The sequence below is a fragment of the Parambassis ranga genome, chromosome 4 (genome assembly GCF_900634625.1).
Source record: "Parambassis ranga chromosome 4, fParRan2.1, whole genome shotgun sequence".
Taxonomy (NCBI): domain Eukaryota; kingdom Metazoa; phylum Chordata; class Actinopteri; family Ambassidae; genus Parambassis; species Parambassis ranga.
The window spans coordinates 15,965,527-15,989,752 of record NC_041025.1 but is presented as its reverse complement, the minus strand read 5'-3'; the positions used below and the strand labels follow the sequence as shown (position 1 = coordinate 15,989,752).

Here is a 24,226-nt window from a genome sequence, read left to right as displayed (position 1 = left end):
CAGGTGTTTTAATAACAGGCGATGCTGCCTTAAGTGCTAATTATTCACGACCCTGCTACCACCTTATATATTGTTCTTTTTAAAGAACAATATATGGTAAAATGTGCAAGAATGTAAAAATCAGGAATAATTTTGAATATACTGCATGCAGCATGCAAGCACACAACTGACGCACTCTAGGGCCTTTTTTCAGTATAAAGGTTTCCACTTTTTATTCTCCATGCCAGCAGTGATTCTGCTCTATTGTATTTCTTTCCACTGTATCTAAAGGTTACCGGCATACTTGTAAATAAGGAAAGGCAATGGAGGAGGCAGGCGGAAAGCAACAGATGGCAACATAATAGAGGGTTATTGTTCTGTGCAATGGTAGCCCAGTACAGTATTGGTGAGAAGATTCTTAGTGCTTCTACAATGTATGCCAGAAGAGGAGAAAAGAAAAGGGTGAAGATAAAAGTTATGATGACAGAAAAAGTTCTTTTGTGCTTCTAACTTCAGTGACAGAAAAACCATTTGTGTGTTATCAGAAAGAATACAATAGCATCCGTGACTGACAACTCATCTGAGTTGTAAAGAGGTAAATCCTGCTTTTTGTGTGTGTGTGTGTGTGTGTGTGTGTGTGTGTGTGTGTGTGTGATAGTGTGTATCTTACTATATTGGAGTGGATGGTCCCCAGGCTGTTGCTGTGAGGCACACGATGGGTGGAGCCACTTCGGCTGAGCGAGTGTGAGCGTAGTGTCGCGGAGCTCGGCCTGATGAGGGGCGTGGCCATTGGAATTGTAGGAGAAGGCCTGATGGACAACGCCCGCATTTCACTGGGTGATGAAAGGGAAGCCATGGAGCGAGGGCAGGAGATAGAGCGTCTGATTGGACCAGAAAGTGTCGGTGACGCAGAGGGGGCAGTGCTAGTTTTGAGTGACTTGATTGGCGGTTTCCAGTGTATGCGGCCTGTAGAGGAACAAGAGAGATAGAGAGGAACTGGTGAGGGACATTGGCTCACTGTCATACTTCAGTTTCTTTTCTTCCTTGAGCCTGTCTCAGTGCCCCTGTCACTGTCAAACTCTCCTCTCTGCTTTTTATCTGTTGCCGAGTGGCTTTGGAGAAGAAGTGTGGCATTAAAACTCCCTTAGCAGTCTGACACACTGGCCCACTGCTCCAGTCTGTGTGTGTGTGTGCATGTCTGTGTGTTTGTTATTAATGACCACCGCGTGTGTAGTCAAAACCAGAAACTAAACAGTCCTGTCTGGTTTGGGGACGGATTAAAGAGCAGATCTGTCCGCCTCTGACACACCCACATTAGACAAACATGCAAGCAGCAAAAAAATGAAGTAGAAAACCCATACTGACACTCTCTATCACCCTTGAAACTCCTCCAGCTTGTCTACCGGCCAGTGTATGTGTGTGTTTTCTACTCGTGTAGTGTGTGTGTGGCTACTAAACCTTCCGAGGTTTGACAATTGCCAAATGAGAGCATTATGGGGCTTAGTTGTAGCAGCCCTTTGGTGGCTTGGTATGGAGTAGGGCTTGGCAAGGTTGCTGTTTCTCTCTATGCACACATTCATATACACACAAATATACGGATACTTTGTCCAAAAGTTGGCAGTTTTTTATGGCTTTGTCCCTTATTTTGTGACAAATAGAAAGAGCTCATCTACGGGTCCTGTCTATTGAACAGCAGAACGGGTAACCCATAATGCAGGTATATTTTTTTCTTTTCAAGGTCGGCACATTGACTGCTGTGAAAGCTGCTGTCTTTCTCACTTCTGAGAGCTGATAGTGAGTTGGTGTATGCGACTTATGTGTATTTGAGAAAATGCTTGAGACTTATCGCTCCCACTGTAAAACAAAATATTTCTGCATTAAACTCAAGGTGTTTTCAAGGTACACAGCATAAAGGGGAGTTTTTTTCTCTTTCAGTCAAATTTCTTCTCTTCATGTCTGCATCTGCCTTCACTTTCTACTCACTGTGACTGCACTGTTCGGGATACTTTTATTTCCTCAAGTGCCTTTCAGGGTTTCAATATTTTGTGTGTGTGTCCATGACTATAATGCTCCTTTGCTCACCAAAAAGATCCTCATCCCACAAGTAAAGGCTATGATCCTTCTGCTTACACTTCAATTAAAATCTAGTGTACCATTTTATCACATTGGACGCAAAGACAGCTGATGAACGTCTGTATCATAACCCAATAATCCACTAAACCTTATTATGCTACTGGAAACAGTGTATGTGTAAACACGCATCCAAGGACATGCTAGCTGCAGACGCAGACCACAGAGGCTAAACTAACAAGAGCTGGAAGGGAGATCGCGGCACGACAACATCAGAATCCAAGTCGAGTCAAAGGAGGGGCTGAAACGGATTCTGCGATTTGCCGTTTGCTTTTGTGGAGAAGCTGCTATTGAAGGGTTTGGAACTTTCCCACTCCACAGAGTTGAACGCACCACAGCTAGCCCTTAAAACCCGTCAGATGGCACATCACCAAGATCGATTGTGGTCAAGTTCCCTAGCTACAGCATTAAAGAGGAAGTGCTTTAAAAAACCTGGCAGAAAAGGGGATTTGAATTCAAGGGAAATAAGATTCACCTGGATCATGACTGTGCAGTGGAAATACTGAGAAAGTAAAAAGAGTACTTCAAGAGCAAAACATAAGATACCAGAACCAGTCCCAGCAAGACTGCAGGTCTACAAAAAAGGGACTGTACAACTCAGCAGAGGAAGCAATGATGGCCATGGCAGAGAGAAGAATGCCAGTGATGGTCAGATCAACCACCTGAAATGGCGATGCAGCAGGAGGCAAGGGAATTGAAACAGCGGCAGCTCCAACTGGGACTTCGCTGAAAGGTCTGGGCTTTCTAGTGACAGGAAGACATTTTGAGATGAACATGTGTATCATAACCGATTTATACCACTGAAACTTATTATGGAAACAGCGTATGTCTATATTACACATTATAATTAAAAAAAATTAGATTCAGATCTTAAATGTATTTCATCATTCTGGTCAAGACAGTCAGATACATCTGGCCTGCTACCATCGATGCTGTTGAGCACACAGCTGGCCTTGTTCAATTGGAATTAACCCTGTCGGAATTTACTCAATCCTTTGAGGGACACAGAGATACTTGTCAACTGAGATGTTCTGGCAGAGGATTTCCTATTTCACCAGCTGTTGCAACAGATTGCCTCTTGTTGCCTAGCAACTTTTGTTTTCTTTTGGCCAATAACATTTTGTTTGTGAACTCTGTATTTTCCAAAAACCATACCTTCATTAGAATGCAATGATTCCTGTGGTAGGTTAGGTTGTGAAGGCACACGGTACTGCCCAGCTATAGTGTACACAGTGTGTGACATTCTAACAAAAGAAGTCATAAGGCTCACAATAGATGTCCGCTTGTAGTCAAATGCAACAAAAATGACAAAAATGCAAACATAAATGTCCATATTCAAAAAAGAGAAGTTGTTTTTGTTTTTTTTTAGCAGTTAGGCTAATCATGATAATAGAAGTTGATGGCACAGCAGCAGGTACAGGTGTATTAGTAACGGCTCATTCCAGATCCTGTTGTTACAGTCTGCATGCTGGTTCACTGTCATGGCTCACTGGGACCCTTAATGGAACTGAGCCATTGCTAATTCCACCTGTGCACTCCTCATTGTGACAAGTTAAAATCATGGAAGAGTTCAAAATTTCAGCCAAAACAGAAAGAGATAAACAAACACTTTCAGAAGGAAGAGAGATTTAGATGAAAGAGAGCACAAACAAAGTAATCAAGAAAGAACACAAGAAACACGGTCCCTGTCAAACTAGCTCTACCTGAGCGCTCAGCCAAGTTCTTCTCCTTGTTCTCCCCAAGGTCGTAAGAAACTTTCTTCTCCCCTCTCTTCTCTCCGCCTCTTCCTCCTCCTGCTCTTTGCCTCTCCTCCTCCTCTTCATCTGAAGAGGAGCAGGAATTATCTGCACTGCTGCCGCTGGTGAAGTCCGCCAGGTAGTCTGGTCGTTGACGTCTTGGGGTCTGACTGCAGTCTGGCATGGTGGCCAAGGGCTGGCAAGGATACACACATACACAGACATAGGGCACTCATACTATACATAGAATGCATCCATACAGAAGACAGACTAATGAATATGCAAAGAGATAAGTCATCAGATACACACAGGATAAGTGCATATACAAAAGCTGACATGATGGCGCGCACACACACATACACAAGCATCTTTCTGATTTTTTTTCCCTCTTGGGACCTTACACTGACTACATTTGCTTTCTAAACCTAAACCATCCAAAATGACCTCATTTTGGAAAAACGTCCTCTTTCCAAAGGTCCTCAACAAAAACAGAGGCTCACAAGGACAAAAGTACAAGAACCAACACACACAGGAACACACACACATAAATATGAAGATGTTGAGATGTTGTCAGCCTCGCCTCACCCTAAGCCTATTACCATCTGTCACTGGGAGACCTGGTGGCAGCATGGCCTGCCCATGTGCCCACAAGTGTGTCTGTTTGCTTGCAGGCTCATTATGCACAAATACACAGTTACACATGCTTTGCTTCATAAGCTGTCATTATAAATAGGACCATGACCGGCTTCATACTTTGAACAAATTCAACCTAATTGGATATGTAAAGGTTAAATTCAAAGCAAAAAAACGTGTTTGTTTTTTTCCCCTTTGATACTAAATCAGTTTCTGTAAATGAAAAATAGTTAATTAAGTCTATTTCACATCCTGGTAGGGGACAAACTGATAGCATTAATAAAGCATTTATACATCTGTTATCCAACAGTCAGCTCAGGCAGTGCAGTCAGACCACCCAAATTAATGGGCAGGAAGTGATCACAGGGCTTACACAGTCACTGCTGGGTAGTTGTGTGGGTGAGTGATAGAGGAGGATAGAGACAGAGAGAGATTAAATACATGAGAGCAGAATAAAAGGAAAGATGGGAACATCAGATTGATGAGGTGAGAAATAAAGAGGAGGACAAGGTGAATTGGAGTATGGCAGGAACAGAGAGGCACTGAATAGACTGAGAGAAACGGAAATGAACACAGATATAAAAGGACTGTGGATAAACGAGAGAGAGAGCAGACAGTTGAATACACAGCAGAGACCAAGACAAAGAGAGAAGGCCAGACATTCAAGTGATGAAGAAAACAAGCTTGTGAGGGTGATTGGGTAAAATCAACCTAACAACAACCTGCAAATCAAAATTAGCATGAGCATTAGCACAATTCCCAGTTTTTCTCTACCTACTGTCATCACCACCTGAACATTTTCTAAGCAAGAACAAACTTTTGCTTTCCATCAAACTCCTGTTTCTAATCCTTTTGCCTCCCTTCTCTCTTCCAGCTTTTCACACACTCCATGGTTCAGTTTCAGCAGATGGCTTGCGAGCAGTACACCCCAAGGAGTGAATCTATCCATCACAGCACTTTCTTTCCCCTGCTCTCGATGTCTCTCTCCACACACTCGGCAACATCGAAACTGACGGGGCCCAAATTAATTTGGACAACAGTGATTGTGTCTGAACAAGTCCTCATTCCTGCTAAGGCCTCTCTAATGCAGTGCTGAACTGCCCTGTCGAGTCCCTAACACACTCTTTGAGTGTTCCAGCCAATTTAGCCCTCGAGTGAGGGATGGATGTAGATGTGCAGTGGAAGAAAGGGATGGAGGGCTGAAGGAGGGAGAGTGAAGCAAGGTGATGGAGGGAGTAATGTGCTGTCGTGGGGAATCGAGGGGGCGTATAGGTGTATGTGACAGAGAGAGAGAGAAAGAGAGAGAGAAAGAAAGAGGAGGACAGACAGAAAGAACGAGAGGGAGGGAGTGCGAGAAACAGCCTGACAGCTGTCCCCTAGGGGAGTTGGGTCTTTTCTTTGGGCCTCTTTCTGATTCCTTTGTTTCTTGTCTTACCCACTACCCCCCTCTTTATTTTTCTCAACCACGTCCAATGTGCTTTCTGTGGGCGTTAGCTCCAGGCATCTGACTACCTGCCTCCGTCCTCTCTCCTTCTTTCTCTCTTTCTGACACTCTTCTTTGCACTTTTTCTTAGGTCCCATGAGGCATGTGGCCCCTATTCTCCCTACTCTCTCTTACTTTCCATGTCTCCCCACCTCTCTCTCTCTCTCTCTCTCTCTCTCACCCACCTTAAGGCCTCGTTGCCTGGAGGATTTGCCCATCAGCTTCTCATCGTCCAATTCACATTGCTCCAGCAGATCCAAAATGTCTTCCTCCTACATACAGAAAACACAGGGTACATGAGTGTATGCTAAAGGTGTTGATTTTGGTTACATGAGAAACATAAAGTATAAATAAAGAGTAACAGGGTAGTTCAATCTTAAAGATCCACTGATAAGGAATAATTAAATGCTTTGATGTTTCATACTTCTAATTTGCTTTGAAGTCAAATGATGTGTAAGAAAACAAGGAACTTCATCAAAAAAGAAGGAGGGTTGAAAAAGTTGAACTTCACAGGCATGAGTGCCTTATCTGGGGGTTAGAAAAGAGGTCCTGGCTGAACATGTGCTGCTCGTTGGCAGCGCTCATAGAGCCTGAGTTTGGAGAGGCAGCGATATGGCTTTCGCCAGTATGCTGGAACCTTGGCCATTTGGCCATAGCTAGAATGCAGGCAAACGTGATTAATGTTGCTTCATGGCTGGGACATAACAAGCTCCCACTTGCTGCTCAAATACAGATGAAAAGTGATTGTTTTCCCTCAGATTAACCATCAAGCTGCTTTCAGGGGTCTGTGGAAAGGTCAGCATGCCCCTGGCTCACTGTGATGGTGTGTGTGAACACTTGTACATCTGGAAGTATGTGTATAGTGGCATATTTCCTTGTCTGGAAGATTCTTTACTGCCAGTTTCGATGTTAAAGTAGACTTTTTGGTGGGTTTGACAATTAACACTGTGCTTCTGTATTTAGACCGGTGTAGCACCTATAAATGTGTGAATGTGTCAGCTTGAATAGGTCTGGCGCTATGTTGATTTATTTGATCAGAGAGTTGAGATGGTGTCAAATACACATTTCAAAAAGCCTTGATTGTATGTCATTTGCAATATTTATTCTTCTTGCAGCTACATATACTCTTTGGTTGCTAAAATCAAGTGTGTGTTGTGACCAGTAATATGCTGCTACAACACATTACACACTAAGTATCTTGTATTTGGTTTAAAGCTAAGAAGTAAATTTTAATTTTCCCATATTATCATAATGATAATGTTGAAGAAAATAGTAATTTGCTTTGCTGTGAATAATTTAATGTTATGCACTATAAGTCTGCGGATAGTGTTTCACGAGGTGAAAGCTTCCCCACCCACAGTGGTTTAAAAATCACTAGAGGCCCATTACCTTTTTAAATTGCTCCAAAGCGGATTACATGGATGTTTTGACATATTTTACAGCACCGGAGAAAACCAAATGTGACACATGTTCAGAAATTGCAGATAAACTGAAAGCTCTTTACTTAATCTTGAGTGTTTAAATGAAACAGTGAGTGTACATCAAATGATGCAGATATAGCTGCACTGTCACTACTAAAACATTTCCCTGTTTGCTTCAGGTGTTCTTTTTTTGATTACCACTTTACAAATTAAATATTTTTACCAGTGAGTGTGCCCTGGCCTGCATAATATCAACCTGCACGTTACCTTTCTATCAATCACTAATGCTCTCCATCTGTCAGCTCGTATATATCATTCAGGCAAAGTGCTTTTTTGGCATTGGATGACCAATCATGTAGTCCCCTCCAGAGGATTTCAAAACACACTTTTTTTGTATTTTTTTTAATCAGTTGTTTCTATTGTTGGCAGCTTCTACTCACATGTTGTGTCTTTCCATTTCTTGGCCATTACAATCCCCCGAGCCAGCAAACAAATTCATGTGGGTAAAACTGGCTGTACTGTATTTCTACAGACAAATAAAAAGGAACTCCTCTTAGTCCTTCAGTAAAAAGAAAGAGATAGTCTGAATGTTTCTTTATTTCTTTTCTATTCTGTGCTGCAGAACCTGTTGTAGCTGTATCCCAAATATGTAACTGGTTTTTATTTAATTTTGTTGATTAAATCACGATGTATTTGTGTTTGTGCTTTGCCTTGCTAAGAAAAATGTCAAAAATGTTTTTAATGTGCTGCTCTTGTCTGTGCCTCTGTCTTTTTTTCCACATTTTTTCATGAATTCTACTCAGTTAATGTCCTATGTAGTGCGCATGCGTCACGACGCATGAAGCCTGTTTCAGTTGCTCCGTGTTTCTCGCCTACTTTTTCCTACTTTATTGTTTTTTTTCTTAATTATTTTTGATTCTCTTTTTGTACATCGGCAAGCCTTTAATAACCCCACTAAACATGTTGGTTTGGAGAGTCTTTGTCTGGTTTTTCACGGCGGAATTACTCTTTTTGTTCTGCAACGTGACCGTCGCTCAGCAACAACGCTTTGTTTACACCAGGGATCAGCTGATGGCGCTGAAGCCGGCCGGCTCAGTAATGGCGAGGGAGGATATTCCAGCTGAACTATGGAGGAAGGCACACCGGGGTTGCAGAGGGAAAGGATCACTAAGGAGGAGGAAAAGAACCCGGTCCATGAAAAAACAGGGACTCTTGGAGAGGAAGAGATACAAGCCGTGTCTCCCCTCTGTGATCATGGGCAACGTGAGATCACTGGGCAACAAGATGGACGAGCTAACAGGGCTAGCCAGGAGCCAGAAAGAATACCGTGAGAGTAGCCTGATGATTTTTTCCGAGTCATGGCTACATGCGGATATTCCTAACAACAACGTCTCCGTCGAGGGATTTCAGACGGTTCGAGCTGACAGGGATTGCACCGAGAGCGGTAAGCGTAAAGGAGGTGGGCTTGCTGTTTTTGTTAACAACAGATGGTGCAATCCCGGTCATATTACAATCAAGGACCGTATCTGTAGCCCCGACATTGAACTGCTAGCAGTTGGCCTCAGACCATACTATTTGCCCCGTGAGTTCTCACACACCATCGCCGTCGCAGTCTACATCCCACCACTCGCTAACCCGACAGTGGCCTGTGACGTCATCCACTCGGCAATCGCCGAACTTCAGACGGAACACCCGACTGCTCTCATCATCATCTCGGGTGATTTTAATCACGTCTCCATAGACAAAACACTCCCTAAATTCACCCAGTATGTGACCTGTAAGACCAGAGAGGAGAGGACCCTGGACTTGCTGTATGTAAACGTGAAGGATGCATACAGCTGTACCCCCCTCCCCCCTCTGGGAAGATCGGATCACAACTTGATTCACCTCACCCCCTGTTACGAGCCCTTGGTTAAGAGGCTGCCTGTGACCACAAGGACAGTGAGGAGATGGTCAGAGGACAGCTGTCTGGCACTGCAGGGCTGCTTTGAAACAACAGACTGGGAGGTGCTCTGTGAGCCGCATGGTGAGGACATTGATGGGCTTACAGGGTGCATCACTGACTACATTAATTTCTGTGTTGACTGCAACGTCACAACAAGGACTGTTAAATGTTACCCAAACAACAAGCCCTGGGTAACAAAGGACATCAAAGCCATCCTCAATGTAAAGAAGCAGGCTTTCAGAGGTGGCAACAGGGAGGAGCTGAGGGCCATACAGAGAGACTTGAAGGTGAAAACCAGAGAGGCTAAAGAAAACTACAGGAGGAAGCTGGAGTGGAAGCTCCAGCAGAACAACATGAGGGAGGTCTGGAGTGGCATGAGGACCATCACAGGTTTCAGACCAGCTACCAGAGGGGTTGAAGGTAGCGTGGAAAGGGCCAATGAATTAAACCTGTTCTTTAACAGATTTGACACTGCGGTCCCGGTCCACGCGGAGTCTCCTGGTTTGGAACCTGCACTGCTCCCTCCCCTCCCCCCTCTTGACGCCTCCATCTCCTACAATGGCCCCCCACCCCCACCTCCAATCACCTCCTCTAACGGCCCTCTTCTGTCTGTGCACTCCCCTCCTCCGCACTCTCAGTCTCCACCCTTCACACCTCTCCAGGTTCGAAGACAGCTGAGCAAACTCCCCACCAGCAAGGCTGCTGGACCTGATGGTGTTAGCCCTCGGGTCCTCAAAGACTGTGCTGACCAGCTCTGTGGAGTGCTTCACCGGGTCTTCACCATGAGCCTGAGTCTCCAGCGGGTCCCTGTGCTGTGGAAGACGTCCTGCATAGTGCCGGTGCCGAAGACACCGCGGCCCAGTGGTTCTTCGGACTACCGACCAGTGGCACTGACGTCACACATCATGAAGACCCTGGAGAGACTCATTCTGGAACAGCTCCGGCCTACTGTTAGGCCTCACCTGGACCCTCTCCAGTTCGCCTACCAGCCCCAGCTGGGAGTTGAGGATGCCATCATCTACCTGCTGAACCGGGTCTACACCCACCTGGACAAGCCAGCGAGCACTGTGAGAGTCATGTTTTTTGACTTCTCCAGTGCCTTCAATACCATCAAGCCGGCTCTCCTGGGTGAGAAACTGACAGCGATGCAGGTAGAGCTCCCCCTTGTGTCATGGATTGTGGATTATCTAACTGGTAGACCACAGTATGTGCGGATGCAGCGGTGTTTGTCTGATACAGTGGTCAGCAGCACCGGAGCTCCACAAGGGACAGTCCTCTCTCCCTTCCTCTTCACGCTCTACACCTCTGACTTCAGCTACCAGACAGAGTCATGTCACCTTCAGAAGTTTTCTGATGACTCTGCCATAGTGGGATGTATCAGCAAAGGTGGAGAGTCTGAGTACAGGACTGTGGTTGACAACTTTGTTACATGGTGCGAGCGGAACCATCTGCTGCTCAATGTGGCAAAGACAAGGGAGCTGGTTGTGGACCTGAGGAGGACCAAGACACTCGCGGCTCCAGTTTCCATCGGTGGGCAGAGTGTGGACATTGTGGAGGATTACAAATACCTGGGAGTGGTGTTGGACAATAAACTGGACTGGACTAAAAACACTGAAGCCCTCTACAAGAAGGGCCAGAGCCGCCTCTATTTTCTGAGGAGGCTCCGGTCCTTTAACATCTGTCGGACTATGCTGAGGATTTTTTATGAGTCTGTGGTTGCCAGTGCCATTTTGTTTGCTGTTGTGTGCTGGGGCAGCAGACTGAAAGCAGCGGACACAAACAGACTCAACAAACTGATCAGAAGGGCCGGGGATGTGGTGGGGGTGGAGCTGGACTCCCTGACAGCAGTGTCAGACAGAAGGATGCTGTCTAAGCTGCAGGGGATCCTGGAGAACAGCTTCCATCCTCTACACCACGTGCTGCTGAAGTGCAGGAGTACGTTCAGTGCCAGACTGATCCCTCCCAAATGCAGCACTGAGCGCCACAGGAGGTCATTCCTTCCTGTGGCCATCAAACTGTACAACACCTCCCTCTGAGATCAGAACACACTGTCTTGTAATCTTATCCATATTGGATTTATTCAGACAAGATTTTACTGCACATGGTACAAGTTGTATTATATATGACTATCAGTCTCCACTTGCCAGGATTTGACTTGAATGTACATTAATGTTTAGAATTTATTAGGTTTTTATCTTATATTTTTATTTTTATTTTTTACGCTCACTACTTTACCTTATTAGTATTTCTGTCTTTTTGAGTATACATGGAGCACCTGGAACGAAAACAATTTCCCCCCGGGGATCAATAAAGTATTTCTGATTCTGATTCTGATTCTGATTCTGATAAGTCAATAATTTAATTAATCAGCATTCAACCTACATGTAGTGTCATGACCTAGGTCCGGTGTGCTCTTGTTTTGTTAGTGGGCTCCATGCAAACATGTCTCTGTAGCCTTCATTGTTTGTTAGACCTTATTTATAAGATCATCAAATCCGGTTGGAAATTCAAATCCAGCGTCTACTCTGTTTTTGTTGATAGAAAACAAACAACTATGAGCCGTACAGAATCTTAATATCCTGCTTTATGTAGATGTACAGTATTTGCAGCACTTGCATTTGACTGTGAGGTGTTTTAAGACAGTACTTGCAGTTTGTTTACTGGTGTTGTTTTATTTTATTGGTAGAGCACAACAGGCCGACTGAGCATGCACCTGCCTGACAACAGTTTTCTTTTTATTTTCACTAAAAAAAAATGGAGGAACAGGAAGACATCAGCTGAGTGTGCGGGTAGACATGGATAGCTAACGTCAGAACTAACATTTTGATGCATACCTGTCAACTCAACTGTAATGGAAGTGGGGAGAAGGGTGATGCAAACCCTGCAGAAACCAGTGTAACCTGTGGCTAGGATGTCTGTAGCACAGCAGCTGAAATCAGGAGGGTGCTCTGCAGTCAATCAGGATGCTATCGCTACGACTACAACAGAGGTTTTACTTTGTTTGATAGTGTGACAGTCCATGACATTTTTCAATTCAGGGCTCTAAGAAGTCCACAGTAAACATGAGTCTTGTGGGTTGAATGTCTGTCTGACTTGATAGATACAGTATGATGATGGCATGCTGGCAAATGACCTCTGGCCTCTTACAAAAACATGTCGGTTGATGATGTGTAGAATACAAATATTCAGTCATATTCAAGGGTGACCTTAAGATGGGTAATGATTGAGGTATGATTTGTAGTCATTTTATCCAGTTGGGTTTGCCAAAAACAGATTTTGTGAGTAGGGATGTCCAGATCCTGTCATGTGATCGGAAATCAGGCCCGATTACGTGGTTTCAGAGTCAATCGGAATCGGACTTTCCCTCCAGATCAGTACTCGGGTATGTATGTAATTAGGCCTATCAATGCGTGTAGTTTAGGGGTATGATGGTCGCTTTGGGTGCGAGAGGTCTTTGGTTCAAGACCTGGGTGAGCTGTTTACTTTGTGAAATTTCCAGTTTGGGGATGGACGAAGTATTTATAGTTTGTGGTAATGTGTTTCGGGCAGTTTATGCGGCAGCAAGCGCTCCTCTCGACACAAACACACACACACAGTTTTGCTTAAGCAAGAAATGCAGTAGCAGTAATAGGTAATAGTTTTGAAGAGGAGATAAAATGCTCTGTGACGGCATGAAGGTGCAGGACAGCACAGTCAAGATAGCACAAATGATCGCAATGAGTGACCTGCCATTTGCCTTTGCAGAGAACCCTAAAAGTATCGGATCGGGACTCGGTATTGGCAGATACGAAAAATCAAATGACTTGTACTTGAGGGCAAAACCTGAACCTGATTGGGACATCCCTATTTGTGAGGTTCACAATGACTAATGTTTTTTTTTTTTTTTTAAATTCCCGTTTTAAAAAATCATTCCCGCAGTGTGATAAGGCATGTGGACACACAACACAATGCTAATGCCCATGTAGAGGCATAAAATGTACGCAACAAAATATCTTGCTAAAATGACTCGATAACTTCATAACTGAAATCTGTTTGACAAAGAAATAAACAAGTGATAGGTGACTGAGCGTCCATTTAAAAAGGGATAAGTTGCACAAAGAACACCCCTAATCTTTCAGATAAAATACGTGATCACATGTTAAATTCTTGAAAATAATTCCTGGTTTACAGCTACAATTGTGACAAATGGCTGAAAAATATTTGCATAAAATGTGTCTGATGATTATATTGAAATCCATGAACACCTCTTATTTTTATCATAAGCGGGCATGATTAGCATCTCACACTCTGTCTCTTAATAAGTACAGTCCAGTTGTCACTCATGATCGTGTTATTAGATAGAAGACGCTACCTGTGCTTCCTTCTTACTTTGAAGTAAATCCACATCTCTGTGTGCTAGCTGAATTAAAAGGCCCCGGGGTTTCGATTCTGCCTGATCTTTGATTGACATCTCTATAACAGATCTCTGCAGAGATTCCATTCTTGCAAGGACACACAATAACTTTTAGGAAAAATAAACTGAAAAGGACTACAATCTGTTGAGCTGGTTCACACAAAGACAGCAATAGTTGCATATGACAGTGCTTTGATATAAATTTGTAATGTCAATACTACTGTCAAAAATATCCACTGTCAGTGTTCACTACTTCTATTCAGCTGCCGAAAACATTTGTTTCATCTGTGTTATTTCTCCTCATCACATTTTGTTAAATATTCCACAGTGCCCCCCCTCTGTGTCTTTTTGTTTTATCGATTTGTTCGTCTAGAATACATAACCAGACATGAAAACAGAAAATTGCCTCTTTTTGTCCTGCTTCTCCAGTCAAGTCTTTAGAAAGTGTTTTATAGAAAACAAAAGTGACAAGACAACTGTCTCACCATCTTTTTACTTCACAACTATGTTTCCCACCCTTCACTTCACCATTTAAACACCTCACATTTCTCTCTTCTTCACTCTTTTCCCATTAAAGTTACGGTATGTAGTATGGAAATTGACTTTTCACCTTGCCAAAGACATTGTCACAGTTTTACCTTCAAAGCTCACAGTCCTCCTGCTACCACAGAGGATCAGGCATTTATACACATACAATGACTTCTGCCCCTTTCTAAAAACATAGATTTGTGTGTGTGTGTGTGTGAAGATGTCTTTGTCATTAAATAAATAATTAACTTGCGGAAAACTAAATTCATGTGTGGGCAGCGACTGTTATCAGCTGTGAAGCCTCCTCAAAAGTAACTGACAGAAAAAGTGAAGCAGAGAAAGAGGAGACAGGGAGCACTGATGAGAGAGTCTGACTGTTGTGTGGGATTTGATTTGCTTTTACAATCCCATGTACACAGCACAATAAATATTTGTCAAAGGACAGAGTGAATGACAGTGGAAAGGCAAGGCAGATAGAGAGGAGAAGAAGGACACATTGTTAAACATCCTGACAAATACCAAGGACTGCAGCACACTTTACGCATTATTTGCACTTCCTTTTTTTTTCTGTGGGCAGAAACTTAATAGAAATGCAAGTGTTTTTTTTTTCTCTTTGGCATGTGCTTGTCCATAGGTGTCTGCATACTGTGTATATGTTTAGGTGTGGGTCTCTGCAGGTCTGTGTGTGTGCATGTCTGTGTGTGTTAGTGACAGTCTGCCACTGACGTACGTGCCTTCATTCGTTTCAGAGGATTATTCATTTCCTTTTGAAGTGAGGCAGCTCGCCCGGCGAGGAAGGTCTGAAAGGCGGCCGAGAGCAGGCTTTCATACTTTTCCAACAGCAGCTTGTCGTCTGGGGGGTAAATACGTCTGTAGGCCGCAGAGACAGGGAGAGAAAGGAGAGGAGAGTGAGGGAGGAGAGGAAAAAAAACAGAAAAAGGAAAGGCATAGAAGAAGGGTTATCAATGCAGAGAGAAAAAAGGAGAGAAAGAGAATAAATGAAGAAATAGAGAAACAGAAAAAAATGGTTTGGAGTCAGAAAGAAGACCGTAAGAATGATGGAATGGAGAGAGGAGAAGAGAACAGGAAGGTTGGGATTGAGAAAAGGAAGGACATGAAGTGGAAGGAGGAGCAGACAATATCAGGCAGGGGATCACAATAAAAGAGAAAGACAAGGATAAAAGAAAGAGAGATGGCAGAGAGAGAAAGGTCCACAGAGATGGAGGAAGAGAGAGAGGTGAGGTGGATGCAGTGAGCCACAGAGTATAGTTAAGGCACAGCAGGTGAGAAAGGTGGACGGACAGTGAAAAGGACCAAGGGTAAACAGACGGATAAGTGTTTAATTGAAAGATGTGAAATTGTAGAGACAAAAGAAAAGTGAGTGGCAGGATCAGTGGAAAAGAAGGAGCAAGCAGGCAGCAACAAGAAAATAAATGAAGAAACACGTTAATAGAGACCTTGACTTAAACTTCAGTCTTTTCACATGGTTTCAAGCATTAATGCTTTTCACTGTTTCTGCAGTCAGTGCTAATGTCCCTGTTCACACATTCCACATTTGTGCCCTCAAGACTAAACTAACAGCACTTAGTTTTTATCTTGGGCCCGAGGGGATTGGAACAATGTAGAAAGTTGTGCCTTGTTATCCTCACAATACATCTCCAAACTCTCCCACGTCATCTCTCTAGCCATCGAATCAAAACAATGTTAGTACTTTAATCAAAATAAGCATTGGCCAGCGTGAGTGCAAAACGGGGAAATAATTTGGCAACTGCACAGACATATCAAGAGAGCCAAACTCCCCTGTCGAGCTGGCCTTTGAATCAATGAGTGCAAACCTACTCTTAGCAGTGTAGCAAGCAGTGTCTACATAGAAACAACACATGTACTATAATCATTAGTAAACTGACACACGTCAGCATATGAGTTGTAGATTGTGGTGCAAGTGCAAGTTTAATAATTTCACCATTAAAACTTTAACTACACCACATCTGCTATTAACAGTTTTATGCAGAGTCGCTGTTCTGGGTACATGATTTCCATATTGTTGAGGAGTTGACCCAATTCTGTGTGGTAATTGCTGCAGTTCACATCAAGCAACTGCCGAATTCTGAGATGTGAAATAAGCTAGTGACTTTAGTTCTTTCCCTTGGCACTGTTCTGCATGTTCCAACTGTTCAAAGTTTCCAGGTGTAGGCTCTTACATGGGCCTGGGGCCATATCTCAGAAACGTTCTAACTTGTAGTGGCTATTGTCAGTGTTTTTGACCATTGTGGCCTTATTAGGGCAATTAAAGATAAACAGTGCCACTGTTGATGTTCCTACCTTAAGACTGGAAAATTTCTGCCACATCCTGATTTTCTAAAATCTTAAATTGAACTCTTAACTTTAGGAAAAGATGTCCCAACTTCCATTTTTCCTCCAAGTAGTGTTAGTTAACTTGGTCAATAGGCAGGATGTATGCAGTGAGAGGGTTTTGGCAGATCCTAACAATCTGTTCTGTTTTTATGACTAAACGCTCATTAGAAGGTACAGACCACCCTGGGCAATGATCCTAAAGTTAGCCGAGCAGCTTTAGGGTTCTAAAAAATGGGAGCAAGGAGGTTTCTCTTAGTTTCTCTCAGTTAGGGTAACTGACCTTCTTGCTTTCTTTTTTGGGGGCTGTTACCAAATAGAAGAAGCCTGGTTTCCAACAGATGTTGATAAGTTAATTAGGATTTCCTGGCCTTGGATATAATAGGATTCCTAAAGTTTGTTAGATTATATCTGTAATACCAAATTGGGAAATATCCCATCTAAATTCTTTCTTCTTTTACACGAAGGATTGGAGAAAGAAGGTTTTTGTAATATGGCCCCTCTTTTACTTACAATACTCTCAACTTGCCAGTCCCTAAAGACCAATATAAATGACCTGCCTGAAAAGTTTAAGGTCAGCAGTTTAATAGTGGGTGTTAACTGCTCGGTCTTTTTGGCACACTTCATATCTGAACATATGGACATTTTAACATTCTATTGCCAAAAGTATCTTAAAGTCTCTAAATTGCTGACATTTATAGGGTGCAGAATGAACAGCAACAACAAGCTGGACTTCACTTGGATTTCACTTGGACCTGGCTCGTCTGTACCTTATACAGGTTTTGTCTAATAGCCAAGTAAGCAAGTAAGTTCATTACCCGAAGTCATCTAATGAGAAGCAGTGTGTTAATCAGAGTTCAGTGTTGTGCTGGGACACCATTTGAATGCTAAGAGGTCTTTATTAGGGATGCTCCAGACAGACCTCAGCCTGTCTGATTGACTGTCTGGCTGCCTGTCGAAAAAGAGGAAGGAGGTGACAGCACTTCATGCAGGCCTGGATCAGCATTCTGACTACCCATTCAGTCAAGTGATGAGTCAAGAAGTCACTCATACTTAGAGAGACAGCAAAAAGAAGATGTGTGTGGGTGTGTGTGAGCCACTTGTGTACATCTATTTGCGTTCCTGTATGTTGTGAGATTATATGTATGTGAGATTGAGAGACAGACCAAATGTGTGTACATAAAGAGACAGAAAGAGAAAACTGTGGGAGTAAAGAAGCATTAACAATTTACAAGGGGACAAGCTGGCAAATCTGAACTCGGTGTTGCTGAGTCATGCTGTAAGGTGAATCTGCTCCATCTGTGAGGTGACTATTAAAAATTGACACGCTCGACATCTTCCAAAGTCCCAGCTGGAGTTGGAGGAGAAAAGAATAGAAGTGTGCGGGAGAGAGGAGCAGAAGAATGGCTTGCAGCTGTCAACCAAAGTCTACATGTTAATTTAAGTTTCTAAAATGCTGCAAAGCTGACAATGTGATAGTGACATAACTATTTAAACATAGCTATTGCATACTAGCCCTTTCTTTCCTCTCATGTTACACAGGCTTTCAGTCTTACTTGACTCAAAAAACACATGGTGTGTTCTATTGTGTTTCTTCAGTCTCCAGCAGCATTTTTTTTCTCCTGAGAGCCTGGTGCTCTGCAGATGACCCTATAAATATAAACAAGCTGGCACATATACAGTAGGAGCAGTACCTAGTAGGGAGCTGTTCGCCTCTTTCTTACCTGTAGTTCCCCAGATGTTGCTTTTCATGCTCCTCCCTGGAAATCTGCTTGCGAACCTGTGCCAGTCGCTCTTTCTGGAAAAAAAAGGAGAAAACACTGAGGTTAAAAAATACTTCTATTAGAAAGGAAAAAAGAATAAGGAAAGGAAATAAATATAGGAAAGAATAATAAAGCCATCAATGACTCCCATTTACTCTTTAGTCAAGGTGTAATTGTAAAAGGTAAGATGGCTAATTTAGCATAAAGCAGAGAGACCACTCCTCCACTAGAACTGAACATTATATGCTTTCAATAGGGCTGAACCTGATCTCACACTTCAGCCATAACAGCACTTAAAGATGAGGTGGTGCCCTTTAAAAAAAGTGCCTCTGTGCTATCTTTCCTTATTCCCACTGATTACTGTCGAGCATAATCAAAAGGCTAATCAAAGCGGATAGGAGGCGTTAGTAGCTGCCACTTTTCCTCATATAGATGAGAAAAGCTCCCCTGACTCCTTCGTTTCAAAAAGAAAATAATTAAAGGGTATGCTTGTCTCAGAAAACTTTAACTGGTTTGACGTAGAGTAAGTAGTAAATGGAGTTGAAATGGAGTTACTACTTTTCTTCTCTTTTCAAGCTTCGGTTAATGTTGTAAGGATCTAACTCACTGCTGTCTCGTTTGGCTGTTTGTTGCAGTAAATCTGAGACATGTATTAACACATCTCTGATAAGAATCTCTTCCTGAGAGGCTGAAGCTGAACATCCTTTTGTACTCACTTTGTCGTGGCCTAAAAGGTATCTGATGACTTACGATCGTGGCTTATGACTGTACAGCCATTGTTTTAATCCCTTGGCTGGTTTTGGATGTCTGGGTGGGGGAAATGAATGAGTATCGCTCTCAGCTCTTTTGACCACATTTAAGGAGCACCACCTTGTACAGGTGCTTAACATCCCACATGCTGCACTACAGCTGCTCAGTGGTCAGCAGCTTAGAGAACTGTGGTTTCACTCGGGCCATCTCAGGAGGGATTTTGTGTAACGTTGTGAACATGAATCACATTCTTAGCTCATCTTTGCCAGACGAGTAATAAGATTTAAAGTAGAATATCATTTCTGGTTGTGCCTTACTAGCTCTTCTCTTCTTCGCTCCAGCGTGTGACGTTGTTTCTCCCAGTCTGAGGAAGCAGCTGACAGTTTCTTCATGGAGCCGTGGCCATAGAGTCTTCTCTGAGCCTCTGCCTTTTGCTGGGCCAGGTTGCGTTTCTTGTCACTGGCCCTGTTTAAAACAAATGAAAGGGATACTTACTCTTCTCGGATATGTATTGCGCTATAGAAAATTCTTACTGTATGGAGCGCAAAGGTCCGTTTAAGCTGGATTTCAACTACACTTTATTTTGCCACTTTGTACATAAGTCTCAGTAATCTCATGGCAGCTGATGTGTGAATACAGGAAGTAATGGTCTGGATAATTTGCAGCAAGCGAGTGGATGTGTTGATGTTGATGCCAATACATATGGTTTACCTGCTTTGTACTCTTTTGGTTTACCTACAGTATAGTGCTTTTTAACCCCTGATATGTAGAAATATTTAAATATCATTATAAACCAAACAACTTATAAGAACTTTTCCAAATGTGGCACAGACATCCACTAACCTCGAGGAAAATCTCATCACAATTTGTTAAAAGTTCAATGTGACCTCACATGCATTGCTGCATTTTTTTATGGCCTGTGTGTATGCAGGGATTTGGTTACTGGACGCAGCAATTCTAGCTGTGCTTGCATTGTTGGCCTCATTGCAAACTCATGAAAACTGACATGAATTCACATTTTGATCATTAAATCATTGTGGGGGCAAAAAAGCAAAACATTTAACAACACTAAGACAAAGATGGAAGTGATATATGAACAACCCTAAGATCAACAGGACCAGACAGCTACTTCTGAACAAGTGGGGCAGTGCAGTCTTGAAAAAGGGCAATTCATTTTAGTCAATCGCTGGCCCTTTAAATTGGATATTGAGTGCTTCAGGGGGGCTGAGGTTTATCAATGTCCATGCCCGGTCGGGTCTGAATTGATCCCATTTGATACAGTTGGTGTTGTGAGCAGAGTCAAGAGCCAAATGTACCTCAACACACCAGCAACCACTCCCTTTGGAGAGGCAAAGTCATTGCTATATAAGGAAAAAGTGAACAAAGTACAACAAAGCCCTCATTCACTCTGCCATGAACATAAGCAGTTTGTCCAGTGAAGCTTCCTGTCGCCTTTCAAGGCCTCCTACAATTTATTTGTCATGAAATAACCAAATCTCTCCTTTTAATCTGTGGGAACGCAGCAAACATCAGCCATGAAACAAATCATTTTGATAAGAGATTTGTTTGTGCCAACTGAGGCCGGCTGGGAGGATAGAGTGAGTTTTCATGTGGGCTGGCTGCACCACGCACCACACTTGGTCAAACTAGATCTATGGTGCTTCATGTAATTGATCCATTGTGTATATGTGTGCGAGTGTGCGCGCGCCCCATCTTTGTGTATGGGTGTGTGACTACTACAGTTCAGACTAAATTTAGAGCAGTAAGAGGAGGACAAGCACAGAGAGAGAAAGAGAAAAAGAGAGCAGAGATCTAGAGGTCTGGTGTACAATGATCAATCAGTGAGCAGACTCAGTGTAGCCAGGGGACAGAAAAGCATGCCAGCAAACACACATACACAAAGACACACACACTACGTATACACAAAAAAAAATGTAACACGAGCATAAACTAAACAGGAAAAAAATACACCCCCAGAGCAAAGTAAATGGGCAAAAACAGGAAGCATGTGATTATAGAGTAAACAATGTAGATTCAAAACAAAGTTACAGGTTAAAATGACACATTTAGAAACTTTCTCACACACAGCATGTCTGATTGGAAGGTCCACAAAATACACAGTAGAGGCTCAACTTTGTACCATGGCCATTATCTGTCTTTGTATGTACCACAGAAACACCAACACAAATTTACGAGGACAGACATTTCTGGGTCCAAAGCTTGTTATATTCACACTAGTGTCACAACTGTCTCTGCAGTGAGAAAGATAAAAGTTGATGTGTACCGTGCATCAAAGTAATTTTCAATAAAAGCAAAAGAATCAATTGAAACCTTTAAACATTCAGTGCCCTTGCATAGTAAATGTGACATTTGCTATGCCTGCCTCAGCAGATCAAACTTAATGGCCCCCCTATGCAGTGCACATGCGTGTGTGCCTATAAAGGTGGTGGAAAACTCTACCTGATGTTAAGAAGTTTCAGAGCATTGAGCAGCACTCCTTTCTTCACATCGTAATCAATCTTCTGATCGGTCCCAAAGCTCGGAGCTCGATTGATCTGCCAAAGAAGAGAGAAGAAAAACATTCAAACAACATGCTGGATTCTTTTTTTTGCTTCATCTTATTTCTTTCATTTTTTTTTCAATTCAGCAGGCAATCCTGTGCAATTACAGGAGAGGATTTAGGACATATTTGGAAAAAAGGAGATCTGTTCCTACAAAAAGGAATGAAATTCGAGAACTGAGTAAGAGATGAAAGATGAGTTTTTTCTCTTTTTGAAGGACACTTTGGAACTCTTAACCTTTGTCTGGGTATAAAATCCTGTCTGGCAGCAGTGTGTGTGTGTGCATGAGGAAGATCAGATGCGCAACTATACAAACAGATTGTGCAGGTTTAACACTCATGACCCTGGTCCATGACTCAGTACCTTCAGTATGGTCAACACTCCTATACAACTGTCATCAATATATTTGTCAGCATCAAAGAATTACTATCGCCCTGTTTGGTGCCAACTTGTACAATCAAAAGCGCTCCAAGGGATTCAGCTGAGCAAGAACAGAATAAGCCACCTGTGATTTGATGTACAAAAGCTGGTATCATCCTGGGAAAAATTCGAGCTTACCTTTCTTAATAGAACAATTTCCAGCAACAGTGCAAGGTATTCAAATATCAGTTATTGTACCTGACACAACAAATCAATTATTTTACTCTTTGTTATGTTCCCTCTGTCTCTCTCCCAAGGTGAGAAATAGATTATGTGAGACAACAAAAGGGCCAGCAAATGGAGAGAAGTGCAGAGGGAGGGTGAATGAACTGGCAGTCGTGACTGGAATGATGTCTTCCTATGAGGTGACTTCAAATGACAATGCAACAGATGCTCAGCGAAAGCCTGGCTTGGGTTGATAGACCTTGATTGTGGAGATAAGTCTGGCCTCCTCCAAAACACCACCCAAAATACTTAAAAGACCATATGTGGGAACAATGGTGATGGGTGGTTAGATATTTTACCTGTAATAGCTTTAATAATGGTGTATTTGTAGAATGAGTTTCAGTGAGTATATGTGAACTGAATACTTTAAGTGAATGTCAACATAACCCCAGTGGTGCAGGAAATAGCCTCGTAACCTTTGACAGACAATATCTATCTACCTCTGTAGGGAAGTATAGGAAGGCAAAGTCTGACCCCTTCCAATGGACAACCTTTGAACTTATTTTGAAAGACATCATCACAAATAAAACCTTGCAGCACAGTCCTTCACACTATAGCTCTTACAAAACTAAGCAAATTATTCTCTCACATGCAGCTCTTGAAATAGCTGGGCCTATTCTGATGCATGTTTGTGAAGGTGATCCTTATTGTGCGAGATGAGAGATGTAGTTTATTGAGTGGTTTCACTCGCTTCATTGCGCATGCATAAAATATTTTTGCTTTTATTTTGAAAAAGCTTCCGCCTTTCACTCCTTACGACCTTCCCTTCAGCACTGCAATATTTGCACATATCTAAACACACCTTGATATCAGTGTATTTTATGATGTTTAAAATTAGGTGTGGGCCTTTTTCTGTGCATGCATATAATACTGAAATATTTGTGTCCACATTCATGATACATACTGATACAAAATAGTGCTTCTATCACAACAAACGTTCTTTTGTAAAACAGTATGGCGTATGCCTTATACTGTATATGTCTATATATGAGTGCATGCTCAGGTCCCTTTGGTTTAAATGCAATGTTTAGTTGCCATAATTTAGTTATACAAATGCAAAGTTTAGTAAATTAGGTGAGAAATCCACTTTCTAGAAGGCTGTCTTTTTTTTATACAAAAAATGCTTTATGAACCACAGGCCAAACCCGTCCTTATCCATCCTTATCACTGTTTTAGTGATAAGAACTGCTGCTAATAGTTCTGGAAGTCTAGCTGGAAGTGTATCCTTCCCTGGTATAGCCTTAATCTGCAGTCAGAGTGAGTATTGGTGTCAGAAACAGTACTTGTCCTATTCCTATCTTCTCTCAGAAATCCCGTTGGATACAGTTGAACACATCAAAGCAACACAACAGCCAATCACAAATTGTGATTTCAGAAATACACTGAAACTGAGCTTATCAGAGGTTTTTGTGTGTTTTATAGATCCAGTCTATCCACCAATCAGAAATGTGAGTAAACAGATGGGGAAAATAGATTGGTGTGCGACATTTACAACCATAAAGATTTTTCTCTGAGAAAAAAAATGAGAAAGCTCCTCAGCAGACACGTGCAAAGCATTTTAAAGGGTTAAGATGGGGTGGTTGGGTGGAGGGGCTCTCAGTGTCTTCATCCCTCTTTCTGTCTCCATCCTCTGAACTAGCCATTACTAATCCTGACACAAAGATGCTTACTCTTGCGTGGCAGGTTTGGGAACAGCGATGTAAGATAGAGTGTTTGCCAGCCTTCGGGCAGGTAGACCGAAAAGAGTGTGAACTGTACACAAAATCCAGGCAGGCAGTAAAACTATTCTGACCATCAACAGCTACGGTCAACCACAAAACTACGGGACCCTAAACACCTATGAAGCACAAGAATATGGCTACTTAAGCAAGTCCCTGTGTTCTGAAGAGCACACAGGCTTAAACCTT

The 24,226-nt window shown here is 42.6% G+C and overlaps 1 protein-coding gene across 1 annotated transcript in view; it reads right to left on the bottom strand.

The window, feature by feature from the left end:
• The window catches only part of ttll7 (tubulin tyrosine ligase-like family, member 7), a 60,688-nt gene that overhangs the window by 15,070 nt on the left and 21,392 nt on the right, over window positions 1–24,226 (bottom strand). The window contains exons 9-15 of the mRNA XM_028403927.1: window positions 21,574–21,668; window positions 19,431–19,578; window positions 18,325–18,398; window positions 14,983–15,118; window positions 6,147–6,233; window positions 3,813–4,041; window positions 650–945 (exon numbers count right to left, since the gene is read on the bottom strand). Of these exons, the coding sequence (XP_028259728.1) occupies window positions 650–945; window positions 3,813–4,041; window positions 6,147–6,233; window positions 14,983–15,118; window positions 18,325–18,398; window positions 19,431–19,578; window positions 21,574–21,668 (1,065 nt within the window). The remainder of the gene's footprint in view (window positions 1–649; window positions 946–3,812; window positions 4,042–6,146; window positions 6,234–14,982; window positions 15,119–18,324; window positions 18,399–19,430; window positions 19,579–21,573; window positions 21,669–24,226) is intronic.